Source organism: Rhinatrema bivittatum, chromosome 4 (assembly GCF_901001135.1).
Source record: "Rhinatrema bivittatum chromosome 4, aRhiBiv1.1, whole genome shotgun sequence".
NCBI classification, from domain to species: Eukaryota; Metazoa; Chordata; class Amphibia; order Gymnophiona; family Rhinatrematidae; genus Rhinatrema; species Rhinatrema bivittatum.
Window position 1 is genome coordinate 474,219,093 of NC_042618.1, and position 14,461 is coordinate 474,233,553.

The window sequence follows — 14,461 nt, forward strand, 5'->3', positions numbered from 1 at the left end:
CAGTCAGAGGACCAGTGGAATTATTGTTTCTAGTCTCTGCCTGGAATTACACGCTGATCTGATTCAATTTTGGCAAACCAAATTATTAAAAGGTCTATTTACTTGTGCGTTACCGGAAAAAGATTTTTATCGTATATGCTGTTCGGGGGGCGGGGGAGAAAGCGAGAGCCTTTACATAGGCATCAATATGTCACTCTCTAAACCTCTGTAAGAGGGGGCACTTAACTCGAGGTGAGGTTTAGGGGGTGGGGTAGTTTTGGGGATGGTTTTACATACACAGTAGGAGGTACGAAGAGGAAAGTTCACATCACTGAAGATTTTCTGCCATTTCAAGTGATGAAAGGTGCAAGAGAGTTGATTTGTACAATGCACTCTCTACCTAGCTTGTTGCACTCTCTACCTCGCTTGTTTGAAGCGAGGTAGAGAGCGCATTCTACAAATCAACTCCTCTTGCACCTTTCATCACTTGAAATGGCAGAAAATCTTCAGTGATGTGAACTTTCCTCTTCGTACCCCCTACTGTGTATGTAAAACCACCCTACCCTGAGTTAAAAGTGTCCCCTCTTACAGTGGTATATTTTTTCATAGCTAAATAATAACTGGGTATTGTGTTAAAAGAATACCAAACAAAGTAGTTGGGCAGAAATGATAACCTTTACAAGGCTAACAGATATTTTAAGATGTCAACTTCAGGAAATGAATTAATCGTCTTATAAAGGTACCATTTTTACCTAAGTATTTTGTTGTTTTTCTTTTAACTAAAAGTACCTTTGACAGGGAAACATGGTAGTCCTTTTACTTTCTGAAAAATGCATCTTATTGTACAAAGTATTTAGAATTAATGGCACTATAGCATATATATTTTTCATTGGTATTTCATGCTCAATTTATAGAATTATATGTCTTTGAAGAGGCTTATTCTCAGAAAATCAAACATAGTTTATAGCTACAGTAGTTTTATTATAGATTGTAGATGGTTTGACAAGATCCAACATCACATAGTGAAAATGAATAAAGAACTTCAGTAAAACTGCTTCTTTAGAAGGTGCGGTTTAGGATTAGCCAAAGACCTGAGAATTTATACATGGACACATCCAGGTTGTAAATTTGCAGTCATATAGTAAGAATTCTAAAAAAATAAATAAATTAGTAGACTTGTAAAAGAACAGCTGTTTAAACTTTTCTCGCATTCCTGTTTCTCATTTGGATATATTTTCACTAGAAATTAGGTTTGATTGAATTTTGGAGAGTAATTTCAAGCTTGGTAAATAAATGTTTTGATTATGCCTTTGCATTTAGGGGTTGATTTTAAAACAAACGCGCAGGTGCCCACGTGAGCGCGGTTCCCGGTGCATGCACATGGGCATGGCTATTTTATAACACGTGTGCCTCGGCACGCGCATGTTATAAAATGCAGTTCCTGCATGCACATGCGCACCGGAGTTTAAAACCAATGCACGGCGACACGGGTAGGCCTTCCCCAGTTTCCTATACCCCTACCTAACCTTCCTACCTTTTCCCCGCTCCTCCCCAACCCCTAACTCCTACCTACCTACCCACCCTATTTTTTTTTTGTTTTATGACTTACCTGCTCCTTTGGAGCAGAAGTAAGTTATACGACTGGTTGGCTGCTGGCGCGTGCTTCCCCAGGACAGGGCCTCATGGCTGCTGTCCCGGCAGGCCCCCGTCCAGACCACACCCCCCAGCCTGCCCCCTTTTCACGTCTGCGTGCAACGGAGGTTACGCGCGTGGCCGGGCCCTTTCTAAAATGCGCTTGGCGCACTCATGGCCCAGCCACGCCTGTAACCCCTGGTTTATGGCGTGCAGGCCATCGAAAATTCAGGCTTTACTGTCCATAAAAATGTTTGTCTTATGCTCTTGCAGCAAGAGGCTGTTTTTCATGGTGTTGTTCTATTCAATTAACAGTTTTAAGATTATACAAGTTATTGAGCCTTTCTGCTTGTCATAATCCATGATATAGGCTTCAGATATCTGAATGATACTTCAGTGTTAGTTGAGCTGTACAATGTTGCAGGTTTGCAACTTATTCCATATCTTAAAAAGCCAACCATTCTTAGAAAGGCACGTTACTGGAATCAATGCCCAAGCTATGTTGTAAACCTCTCTAGGTCCTTTTTGGAGGAGGGTAGTTTATAAATCAGAAATGTAATGTAAAGTTGTCTTTGGGTTTATAGGCTGTATACAGTACTAACGAAGTAAATACCCTTATCATATGAGATTAAAGATACAGGAGGTAATTTTAAAAGGAGTTACATGTGTAAATGTAACATACTATCAAAGCTAAATTTAAAAAAGCCATTTACACATGTAAAGAACACTTATTTGTGAATGTGCTACAATTCAATGGCTTATATTGTAGCAATTTTCAAAAGCCCACTTACATGGGTAAAGTGCATTTACATGAGTAAAACCGAATTTTAATCATGTAAATGCTTTTTAAAAACAGGCTCATAGGGGATAATTTTCAAAAGGATATGCACATGTAAAAGTAGCATATATCCTAGCAATTTTGAAAAGCTCATTTACATACTTAGAGGTGAATTTTAAAAATTCAGGCCAAAATCGGGAGATGTGCGCGCATGTAGGACGTGTGCATGTCCACCCAATTTTAAAAGCTGCAATCGGGGGGATGGCCGCACATCTCCCAATATGCAAACATCTCACTTTAAATGAAAGAGAGGCGTGGTGTGGGTGAATTATGGGCATTCCAAGGCAAGCCCAACAGATGTGCGTGCAAGTACCTATGCACCTGGGTGCACGTCCAGGCACAGTGCCACGTGAGTTTACTTCTGCTATGGAGGAGGTGTAAGTAAAACAAATTATATATATATATCTATATATCTATAGGCATCCCTGAGGGGTAAATGGGGGAGAGTGCAGGCTAAAGAACTAGGGGAGTTTGGAGGAGCTAGCTCCAAACTAGGCAAACTGGTGGACGAACTGGTGAAACTGGTCATGACACTGACTCACACCTGTTATAAAATTCCCCCACTCTTTATGTGACTATGCACACCCACTTGCAAAATAGGCACCCACATACGCGTGCCTGGACTATTTTTTTTATGTAGGCGCATATGTGCACATGTCTCTGAGCACGCGTCACCACCCATGGGCGCCCGTGCACCTGTTTGAAAGTTACTCTCCCTAAGTGCACTTTTGCATGTAAAACCTATTTATGATTCAATTTTCAAAGCTCACTTACGTGCATACGACCCTGTTTTAAGCACATAAAACGGTTTGAAAATGACCCCATTGTCTGCCATATAAAGGCATCATTGGTTCAAAGTTATCAGATATTCTTGCATACTGTATGTATGTGCTTTAAAACAGTATTTGCTGTTTATAGTATGTGAAGTAAATATACAAGGCACTTTGCAAGACAGTACACTTGCTTGTGTTTGCACTGGATTCCACATAATCTGACCAAGGTTAGTCATCTATAAACTCATCACCAAATTAATTGTACTGCCTTTCCATAAATACATTTAGTTCATCCATTAAGCAACTGCTAATAGCCTGGTGCTCTTTGTTGACAGACAGCCAAGTGTAGCATTATTGGTATCAGAGACTAAAATGAGTTATTTTCACTTTGTAATTTTGCAGCATAATATTGTTGTCTTAATGAAATTAGGAATATTATTGGAAATAATACCCCATAAACTATTCCAGTGCATTACAGAATGAGAGTCAGAATGGGTCAAAAATGGAGCATGATTTGTGGAATTATCTAGGCACTCAAGCATTTCAAGTATTTATGTCTATATGGATATAGATAATGGCTATATAGTTTTATAGCTATGAGTCCAATAGTCAAAGCAAGCTGAGTGCCTGATGTAGGTGCCTCAGTTTCATGTACCTACAGTTAAGGTAACTTTCATCCCCAAATTTAGGCACCTAAACTTTTGCAAACTGACCCACTATCTAAATAAAGGTATTGCTTTACCTCTACCTTGTGATATCTATCTATATGGTTGTGTGAGTGTGTGTGTATTAGCTTTTGTATTTTTTACATTTTACATAAAAATGGTTGACAGAATCAAATAGCTTAAGAATGCTAGTGCTAAATATGCAGTACCGGCAAACTTTACTAAAATAATTTAATTTGAGACACAAAAAAATCACTGACTCCCTTTTTCATTCTGATTTTTATTTAATTTCAGAGGGAAAATATTGTTATGTTTTTAAAAGCTGTTTTGCCTCATCAGAACCCTATGCAGAGCATGAACAGCTGAAGGAGACTTAGGAAGAAGAATTTTAAAAGGAGGGGATGTGGCCTTAATTAAAGGTATATTTCCTTTATTCCAAACAAGTCTACAAACAAAAGAATAAGACCCAAAAAAAGAAAAGAAAATTAGGGCTAAAATCCAAGGAGGAGTTGTCAAAACCAAGAAATAGTAAGTTGCTATTTTGATCAATCTAGATGGCATTGCTAATGTAAGATCCCAATAAATGATGACTGATGAAATCATGCTTAATATATTAATCATTAATGATACACTGAGGTTATTAAATGGTATGTCTCAGGCCCTGACACAAATATTTCATGTTTCCTGTTATTGTAAAGAGAATTGGCAGTATTCACGAACTTGGAAAGTTTGGGACCAAAACTGAGGAAGTAGTATGTACTACTGAGTGTGAGACATAACAGAGTTGCAATATTGTATTAAACCATTGGCCTTTAGGCTTAGCTGTTGACTGTAGTAGATAATGGTGGATTTTGGAAAGATAATTCTTTTTTTCCCATCAAACAAGAAGCAGGTAGACTGTGATAGGGGGTTATAACTGTGCACACAATGTTTGCAATTCTGATATAATGAGGTTGGACAATACTGCATGAAAAATACTGATGCACATAGGTTTTACAGTGAAATGGTAGACTGCTTGGGAGTAGAGCTGCAAACGTTTCTGAAAGGTTTTCAAGGTGCCGAAAGAGGCACGCCACTCGTTTCTCATATTTATTCAGAGGGAGATAAAGCTTATAGGATTTGCTGAAATTTAATAAATAAGGACAACTTATAATAAAATAAGGACAACTTATAATAAAACATTTATATGCTACATGCATATCATATAATTTAAAGTAATAACTTATATGTTGAAAAGATGCTGACCTATGTTCTTATTTTTCTGGATAATGCACACACACAAGACGTGTCTATCCTTATCCACCTCCATCCTACCAGTTTGCTGTTTTCTGAGGTCAGTGCTCTGACATATGTTTGGGATGTCTTGCATTGGGAATTCCAGTGTTTATCATCTATCCCGCGGCAGCCGCTTTTTAGAGGCCGGGCTTCTTTACACCTTGTTTCATAAAAATATTGTTTGACTGGAGAATTGCACGTCTTAATTTCCCCCAGCACCGTCACTTGATGTCCCCGAATGTCAATGGCGTTAGACTTGTCTGTCACCCATAAACTTTCACTGTCGCAAACAGAGTATTCCCCTCGATGGCTTTTATGCTCTGCAGATCGCTTCTTCCGCAAGGTCCTGTTACCGACCACCGCAGAGTTTCCAATGTAATCGTCCATGAGATACAGCGGCGGGGGCTCCAATGGGGGGCTGTCACTCAGCAGCACCCGGGGGGAGTTGTAGCGTCTCTGCCGCTGGTGCTTTAATAGCTCTGCTTCTAGGGAGACGACCGGCTGGAAATCTGATCTCACGTTATCCACTACATCCACATCTTGACGAGCCTCGCCTTTCAGCATGGTGCTTTGATAGTTCCCTTTGACATCAGCCGTCTGCTTGGAAAGCTTGTTTTTCAAAATGTCTTTGTGAATCAGTTTTATGATGAGAGAATTCATTGAGTCTCCTGACAGATTCCTTTTGTCCATATTGGTAGCTTGGATGCCACAAAGATAAGGAAGAAACAGCACGTAAAACAGGATGGACATCACCTTATTCACCTGTAAGATCTGAAAGAGAAGAAAAAAATACAATGAAAGTGGATGGAAAGATGCTTGCTTAAGAAAGATTTGTCTTCGCCTTCATTTGGGAGGTTTTATTAAAGTTTAAAAACCTAGAAGGAATGTATAAAACAAATTAATTTCCAACACAATTGAAGCAAGGTAAGTTATTCTTTTGATTTTCATACGTGTAAGGGGTATTTATTCATCTTCTATACTGTATATGTCATTTTTACTATTTGGAAGTTAAAACTTACTTTGCATCAGCTCAGGGTCACCGCTAGCTGTTTTGCTGCCCTGTGCAAATTAATATTGTGCTGCCCCACTCCACACCACCTCCCTGCCACTGCCACCGGATTCAATCGGAGCCCTCATGGGCTTTTTTTTTTTTTCAGCAGTAATTTTGAGTGCCTTGATCCCACTCATAGGGGGGCTGTTGTGGCAGTGTTGGGTGAATCTGGAACAGTGGTTCCCTGTGCCAGTACTGAGCAAGCGCTCATTGGGAGGGAAGAGGAAGGGGTTGTCCATTGGACTGTCCCCATGGAAAACCACAGTAATTTCCTGGCAAAATATTCTTAAAAGCCTAAGATGCTGATTTAAAAAAAAAAAAAAAAGCCAAGCTCCTAAATTTAGTTCCCTAAGGCCTGGATTTATCAAAATGCAGTAAATATCACATGTGATGGGAAAAGGGGAGGGAGAGAGAGAGAGAGAGAGAGCACCTAGCCATAATGCCCTGACCCTAGATAGGTATTTATATCCCTATGGGAGGCCCACCTAGTCAGGTTTAGGTATTAGTGTAGGGGTTAGGGGCCACTTTGACATTCAAAGTGAGACGTACGAACAGAACAGTGCTCTCTTGTGAAGATTTGATGACCTTCAGAGTGAGGAAACTCACCCAAAGATGAGATTTGTGCAATGTTCTCTCAACCTAGCTTGATGGACTCTCTACCAGGGTAATATTAAAGGTATTTTCACATGCATTAAGGGCTTATTTCCTGCGTTAACAGCGCTTTTCGCAAGCGATAAGCCCTTAACACATGCGAAAACGCCTTAACGCATTTTGATAAATGAGGGGGTAAATTAAATACTTAAGTAGGGATCTAAGTTCAGCTAAAAATAAGCTTTCTACGATTTCAGATAAAAGTTTACCTAAATGTAGACCTGCTATTCATTTGCATTAGCTTAGGGTCCTAAATTAGCTGCCTAGAGCTAAAATTCAGAGCTAAACTCCTAACTTGTTTTCCCTGTCCTTACTCCGCCCCTGTACCTGCCCATTTTTTAGGCTCCTTAAATGTAGGATTCTAATGAAATAGAACCTAAAAGTCAACCCTAGTTATTTTTCATAAAGCCCAATTTAGGAGCCTAACTCCAAATGTTAGGAGTCTAAACACTAGGAAAATCGGCCTCACAGTAAAAGTTTTAACACAAAATATTTCAGATCTAATACAAACACCTCAGGGATGCTAGGTATGGCCGACATACAAAAGAATTAATTATGCACCAGAAGAGTCAAATCAGACAAAACAATTCTGCTGTTCCCAAAATGTACATTCAGTGTAGGAGGTCCTGATCTATTTTGAAATGAGTCCTATAATATTTTTCATAACAACTTCTGGCAGATAAAATAGTTCCCACAGAAACTCACCTACCCCCTTACAACTCACAATGCAACAAAAGTATTCAAACTTTGGTGTCATCTCAGTAATCGCAACACAAGTTCCCTTCACTTCCAGGCACTCTAAGAAATACAAAATCCCGTTAAATAAAATAAACAGCCAGCACATACATAAGAAACCTGCCATACCAAAACAACAAAACCTTTTCTAGGAGAAGGGAGTAACTGCATTGTAGCTTTTGCTTTGTGCTTATTTTATTTAACAGTTTTACATACCGCATAATCAGTTAAAAGCAATAAAGGCCATTTTCAAAATTAAATGTCCATTATCGAAAACTAAATAAGGCAAACCATCAAACATTATAAAACAAAAAATGCTGTTAGAATCCATAATATAGAGAAGCCATGACCCAAAGAGAATCATCATGCCATCATAGGAAATAACCAGGCTTAATCTGCTTGCAAAAATGTATATAGTTTCATTCTGCCCTGACTGATACCTGTGTTTAGGATTATTATGCAGCTGAAAGGTGAATCAGCCCAAGGACTGTGGCAGATGGGAATAGGGATTCCTCCAAGATCGGCCTGTAATTTGCACCGATACATCTTTCCCTTGATCTTCCCAAACCTCCCTATCCCTGCTGCTGCAAAGCATCCTCACGACATAATGCTTCTACCACCATGTTCTCTATAGGGATGGTGTCAGCAGGGGGATCTGCTGTGCTTGTTCTATGCCACCCATATTTCTTAGAATTGAGACCAGAAAGTTCTACTTTGTAGGTTCATCAGATCCCAAACCTTCTCCCACATGCATGCAGTGTCCCCTAAGTGACACTGAGATTACATAATATATTATCTGAAAATATTCCGGCATTTAACAAAGTATATTTTCTGCCCTCTAGGCAGAACCTTGGTTCGTCTACCACTCCGGACTTGAATTTAATGGAATCCTCATTCTTCTGCCTTTGATATTTCTGAGAGAACAATTTTCTTAGTTTCCTTTTTTTTTTTTTCTGATCATGATCTTACTTATATAATGAAGTGTTATTTCAGAAAATGAAATAATCACCTTATGGGTCAAGCGATCAGAACTTTTCCTGATTTTGCAAGGGTGACCCACGAGAGAAAGAGAGGCTTTGTGGCCTTGCATCAGGAGGTTTATGCTGTGACTGCTACCTTCCTCCTTAGGTAACCTTGCAAGCGTTTTGTAAAATTCCAGAATGAATCTTACTAGTTTTTTCTTCCAGAACAGTTAGAAACTTTTTGTGGAAGGTAAAAAAACAATCCCATAGTTAGATACCAGGTAGATGCTTCATAAGTAATGCAGGATTTTTCTCATGTTAATGCCCTTTCTTCTTTATATTTCTTTGGTTAAACTCTCTCAAATTCTGGCTTCCTCTCGTGCTTTGTGGTCTAGAATTCTAATTTCATATTTATGGGATTTTTGATTAGGAAATTGAACCCTATTTTTGAATTTCTTACTTGTTATTTTATAAGCTTATTTGGCTTTGTTATATTTATTATGAAATTGATAAAGAATATTTTTTAAAAATCTACTTTTATGCAAAGGACATATATTTTGACATTTAATTTATATTAATGAAAAGTCAACTTGGATGAATTAAAAAATCCACAGGATAGAAATGACTAATCTTGCAAATATACATGAATAATGTAAAATGTAGCCCTATCCCCACACATGATGAAATTTACTTTTAATTACATTTTATCTACATACTTGTTAACTGAAATTTATTCCTGGGTGCATGGCATTTGGTTGCCCTTTAAACATCTCTCTCCAGTTCTTTCAGGCCAATGCAATATTGGCACGTGTTAAACAGATGCTCATGATTGAGTGCCTGTTCTCTTAATGTGCGCCAGTCCACCTCTCCTGGGCACCCAATTTTTTATTTAAATGGGCTTCCATGGCAGAAAGGAGGAACAAGGGAAAAATTTGCATCTCTAGCGCCTCCTCAGCATCAGGCACCCAGGAGAGATGGTTGTCAGCGGGTTAGGAAAACGGACGCTCAATTTTCCAAGCATCCATTTTCCTAACCTCTGCACAACCACAGGTTAGGAAAATGGACGCTCATTAATCGAGCGTTTGTTTTCCTAACCTGACCACCGGTAACACATTTTTTTTCTGTTCTCCTTTTTTAGGTTCCTCCGACTTAATATCATGAAGATATTAAGTCGGAGGAACTACAGAAAAGCATTATTTTCTGCTTTTCTGTAAACTTTTGGGTCTCCTCAAGAATTAACACCTGTTCCGGTGCAGGTGTTAGCTTTTGAGAGCAAAAATGTGTACCCCAAGTTCATGGCTCATAGAGCTTGCAGTCTACATATGTACTTGATACAATGGAAAATAATAACTTGTCCAAGGTTACAAGGTGTGTCAGTGGGGGATTTGTAGCCTGCTATCCCTGGTTCTTAGCCCATTGCTCTAACCACTAGGCAATGCTTTACATTTTGCACAAAGAACATGAAAGCTCCACATTTAGCTCTCTATTCACTCATACATAATTATACTATAAAACTTGATGTACAGTATTCACGCCCTTTAGACTGCATTAATTCACAATGATGCCATTCGGCCTATATGGAGCACCAACTTCTTTCCAATGACTTATCAAGAAATTTCAAATCTCAATCGGGGGTATATGACTGCCTATTTTGATATTGCCATCTATTGTAAAAATTTCTAGTGTCATCTAAATTGATTAACAATTTTGTTAAAATCTCTGTATATAACAAGGTTAGCCACCAATCTAAAAATGTATCCTGTAGATGAATACAATAAAATACCTAGACTATCTATTGGGGAACGGATAAGCAAAACTTTAGCTACCATTCATGCTCCTAAAGCAAAGTTCCAGGTGAAAGCCTTCTTGGGGCTCTCAGGTTATTACCACTGGCCTATATCTGACTTTTTGACACAACACCTTTAATGGACCAGGCTCAATAAAGTATCATGGACTATAAAGTGCTAGCATGTCTTTGATGAGCTAAAGGAAAATCTACATAGCCACTCAGTGGTGCAAAGTTCAGATTTCAGTTAGTAGTTCTGCTGTACTCTGATGCTTCTGTGGTTGGCTTTGCAATTATATTGTCACAGGATGTTAATGGTAGAGCATTCCATCTTGTAACTGAACTGGAAACCCTGGCTATTAGCTTAGCAGATGAAAGCCTACCTTGTACTACCATGGAGAAGTCTGTTTTTACCTGATCACATATATCCCTCTGCACTGGTTAAGTACCATGAAAGTACCATGAAATACCAGAGTACCTGAATGAAAACCGATGTGATATCTCAGATCGAATGTCGGTATATAAAATTAAATAAATAAATAAATAAATAAATATAAATATCAGGCTAATTAGTTTGTATTTATCCCTGCAGTTTAGCTCTTTTATGTCATGGGAAAGTAAAACACTGACACATATCTTCCCTGAGAAACTTTATTGAGTCATTCTTCAGCAAGTAGTGCCTGGGCCACCTGTATAATGGGAGAGAGTGTGTTCCATTATTCCACTTAATTATAATCCACTCCCGATTTTCTAGCCACTGGGATAGGTAAGTTAGTTACTTGGTTGGACTCCAAGCTAGATTTTCAAGATCTTACAGCTGTGACTAAGTGCATGACCAGGTGGGTTACGTTTCCTCATTAGGAAAATATCTGGGGAGACATGAAAACATGCTGTAAAGCAGAGAAGGGAGAAAGAGAAGAAGACACTGTGACTGGTTCTCATTAAAATTGGTAAGAGTTCTTTTAGATTATTTTGTTTTACCTTCATTTATATGTTGAACACAAGCCATTTTGGTTATTTTATGGACCTGATGAAGACATAGAAAAATAGAAAATGAAAACAAATAAAAACATTCAGCCCAACTAGTCTGGCCATCCACCACACCTACTCAATTTTACAATCTCTTCCTCTCCCTCAGAGATCCTCAGTACTTGTCCCATGCTTTCTTGAATTCTGATATTGTCCTTATCTCCACCACCTCCACTGGGAGTCTGATCCATGGCCCCACTACTCTATCTGTAAAGAAATATTTCCTTAGATTATTCCTGCTCATCCTGTGATCCCTTCTTTAAGAGCTACTATGTTAAAAGAAGTCTGCCTTTTTATACATGCTTAGATCTTGCATCTGTCCTCATATGCTTTATGATGAAGACCTTTGATCATTTTAGTAGCTGCCTTCTGGACTAACTCCTTTTGTGGATTGCAAACTGGCTAAAAGACAGGAAACAGAGAGTAGGATTAAATGGACAATTTTCTCAGTGGAAGGGAGTGGGCAGTGGAGGGTCTCAAGGATCTGTATTGGGACCCTTACTTTTCAATATATTTATAAATGATCTGGAAAGAAATACGACGAGTGAGATAATCAAATTTGCAGATGACACAAAATTGTTCCGAGTAGTTAAATCACAAGTAGATTGTGATAAATTGCAGGAAGACCTTGTGAGACTGGAAAATTGGGCATCCAAATGGCAGATGAAATTTAATGTGGATAAGTGCAAGGTGATGCATATAGGGAAAAATAACCCATGCTATAATTACACAATGTTGGGTTCCATATTAGGTGCTACAACCCAAGAAAGATCTAGGCGTCATAGTGGATAACACATTGAAATCGTCACATTGAAATCGTCAGTTCAGTGTGCTGCGGCAGTCAAAAAAGCAAACAGAATGTTGGGAATTATTAGAAAGGGAATGGTGAATAAAACGGAAAATATCATAATGCCACTGTATCGCTCCATGGTGAGACCGCACCTTGAATACTGTATACAATTCTGGTCACCACATCTCAAAAAAGATATAATTGCGATGGAGAAGGTACAGAGAAGGGCAACCAAAATGATAAAGGGGATGGAACAACTCCCCTATGAGGAAAGACTAAAGAGGTTAGGACTTTTCAGCTTGGAGAAGAGACGGCTGAGGGGGGATATGATAGAGGTGTTTAAAATCTTGAGAGGTCTAGAACGGGTAGATGTGAATCGGTTATTTACTCTTTCGGATAGTAGAAAGACTAGGGGGCACTCCATGAAGTTAGCATGGGGCACATTTAAAACTAATCGGAGAAAGTTATTTTTTACTCAACGCACAATTAAACTCTGGAATTTGTTGCCAGAGGATGTAGTTAGTGCAGTTAGTATAGCTGAGTTTAAAAAAGGATTGGATAAGTTCTTGGAGGAGAAGTCCATTACCTGCTATTAGGTTCACTTAGAGAATAGCCACTGCCATTAGCAATGGTAACATGGAATAGACTTAGTTTTTGGGTACTTGCCAGGTTCTTATGGCCTGGATTGGCCACTGTTGGAAACAGGATGCTGGGCTTGATGGACCCTTGGTCTGACCCAGTATGACATGTTCTTATGTTCTTATGTCCATCTAGTTTATATCCAAATGAAGGTGTGATCTACAGAATTGTACAGAGCACTGCAAATGAGGCTTTGCCAGAGGCAGTATTGCCTCCTTTTTCCTGCTGACTATTCTTCTCCCTTTATATTCAAGAACCTTTCTGGCATTCCCCTTTGTTTTATCTATCTGTTTGTCCATCTTAAATTAATCTGAGAGGATCACTCCTAGTCCCACTCTTGTTTTGAGCACAGAAAAAACTTCACCTCCCCCTCCCCCCCACCCCTGACACACACATTGCACTGCTTATTTGGATTTTTGCAACAGAAATCCAATACCCTGCATGGCTTGGGCTTAAATATTAGCTGTCAGACTCTAGACCATTCCTGAAACTTCAGGAGATCCCTTCTCATGTTTTCCACACCTTCTAGTTTTCCTTTCCTGTTGTAGATTTTGGTCAGATTCTATTCTGATCTGAGGATGGGAGTATTAGCTCCTGAATGCTAGTCACCTGGACGTATGGTCTTCTATCCTCTCGAACGACGGACTCTGGCACTTCCAGGTTAAAGTACCTTAAGCTTTAACACATATTCTTTAATGTATTATGCTATAATTACCTCCTGCCTTTACCTTTCTTCCAGCTATTTAAGCTTCCAAGTTTTTATTCCTTGTTAAATGTAACTTTGCCTTATTCACCTCTATTGTTAATTACTTTATTTATTGCTTCAGTTATACCCTTGTTCTATGTAAACCGATCCGATATGGATATTACTATGAAGGTCGGTATAAAAAAAGTGTTAAATAAATAAATAAATAGTCAAGATATGTATTAAGTTAATCCAATAAAAATACATCACTTTATATATATGTTTTTTGTTAACTTATATTTCCACATAGTTTAGTATCATCCACACTTTCCAATAGCCCTGTCATGGGTCAAGCAGTCTGGGCTGGGATTTCCCTGAGCAGGCCAGACTCAAGGGCAGGCTTGGACTAGGTCTTCTGCCTAGTCAACCTCCCTGATAGGTTGAGCCCTTCAGTTCTGGAGGCTAAAAAGGACTTAGCTGGAACTGGATAGGCTGAGTCTAAAAGCATGGCTGGAGCTAGATCACAGCACAGGCTGAGAAATGGAACATGGTAGAGTTTGGGAGCTGGAGGAAGGTTTGGGTTGGGAGCTGGAATAAGATACAAGCTGGGACTGGAAAAAGGCTGGGACTGAGGCAGGTAGGAGTGTATTCAAGCAGGGTTGGACTGGAATCAAGAGTAGGCTGGGCCCAGAGGACCAGGGAAAAACCCGAGACAAAGGGCAAGGACAAGGCCTGGTCCAAGAAAACAAAGAGGTAGGCGATCTCTGATACCGACAGGTAAACACAAAAGAATAGATGCCCGGATCTTTTCCAACACTTTATTGATGCAGAGACGTGTCAAATAAAATCACCCAACTCAGGCCGAGTTTCGCAGCTTTTCAGCCGCTGCCTCAGGGGCTACAAGTAAAGTGAACAATAAATATCTTAAAAATATTAAGATCTCATAAATATTTAAAAAGAATGTTATATAA

At 39.1% G+C, this 14,461-nt stretch overlaps 1 protein-coding gene across 7 annotated transcripts in view; it reads right to left on the reverse strand.

Annotated features, from left to right (window-relative positions):
- Positions 1-2,979: 2,979 nt before the first annotated feature.
- The window catches only part of NTF3 (neurotrophin 3), a 215,874-nt gene continuing 204,392 nt past the window's right edge, over positions 2,980-14,461 (reverse strand). For 5 of the 7 annotated variants that reach the window (XM_029597276.1, XM_029597275.1, XM_029597273.1 and 2 more), the window contains one exon: positions 2,980-5,933. In XM_029597276.1, the coding sequence (XP_029453136.1) occupies positions 5,133-5,912 (780 nt within the window). In that variant the 5' untranslated portion in view covers positions 5,913-5,933 and the 3' untranslated portion in view covers positions 2,980-5,132. The remainder of the gene's footprint in view (positions 5,934-14,461) is intronic. The other 2 variants (XM_029597270.1, XM_029597271.1) reach the window with 1 other exon arrangement.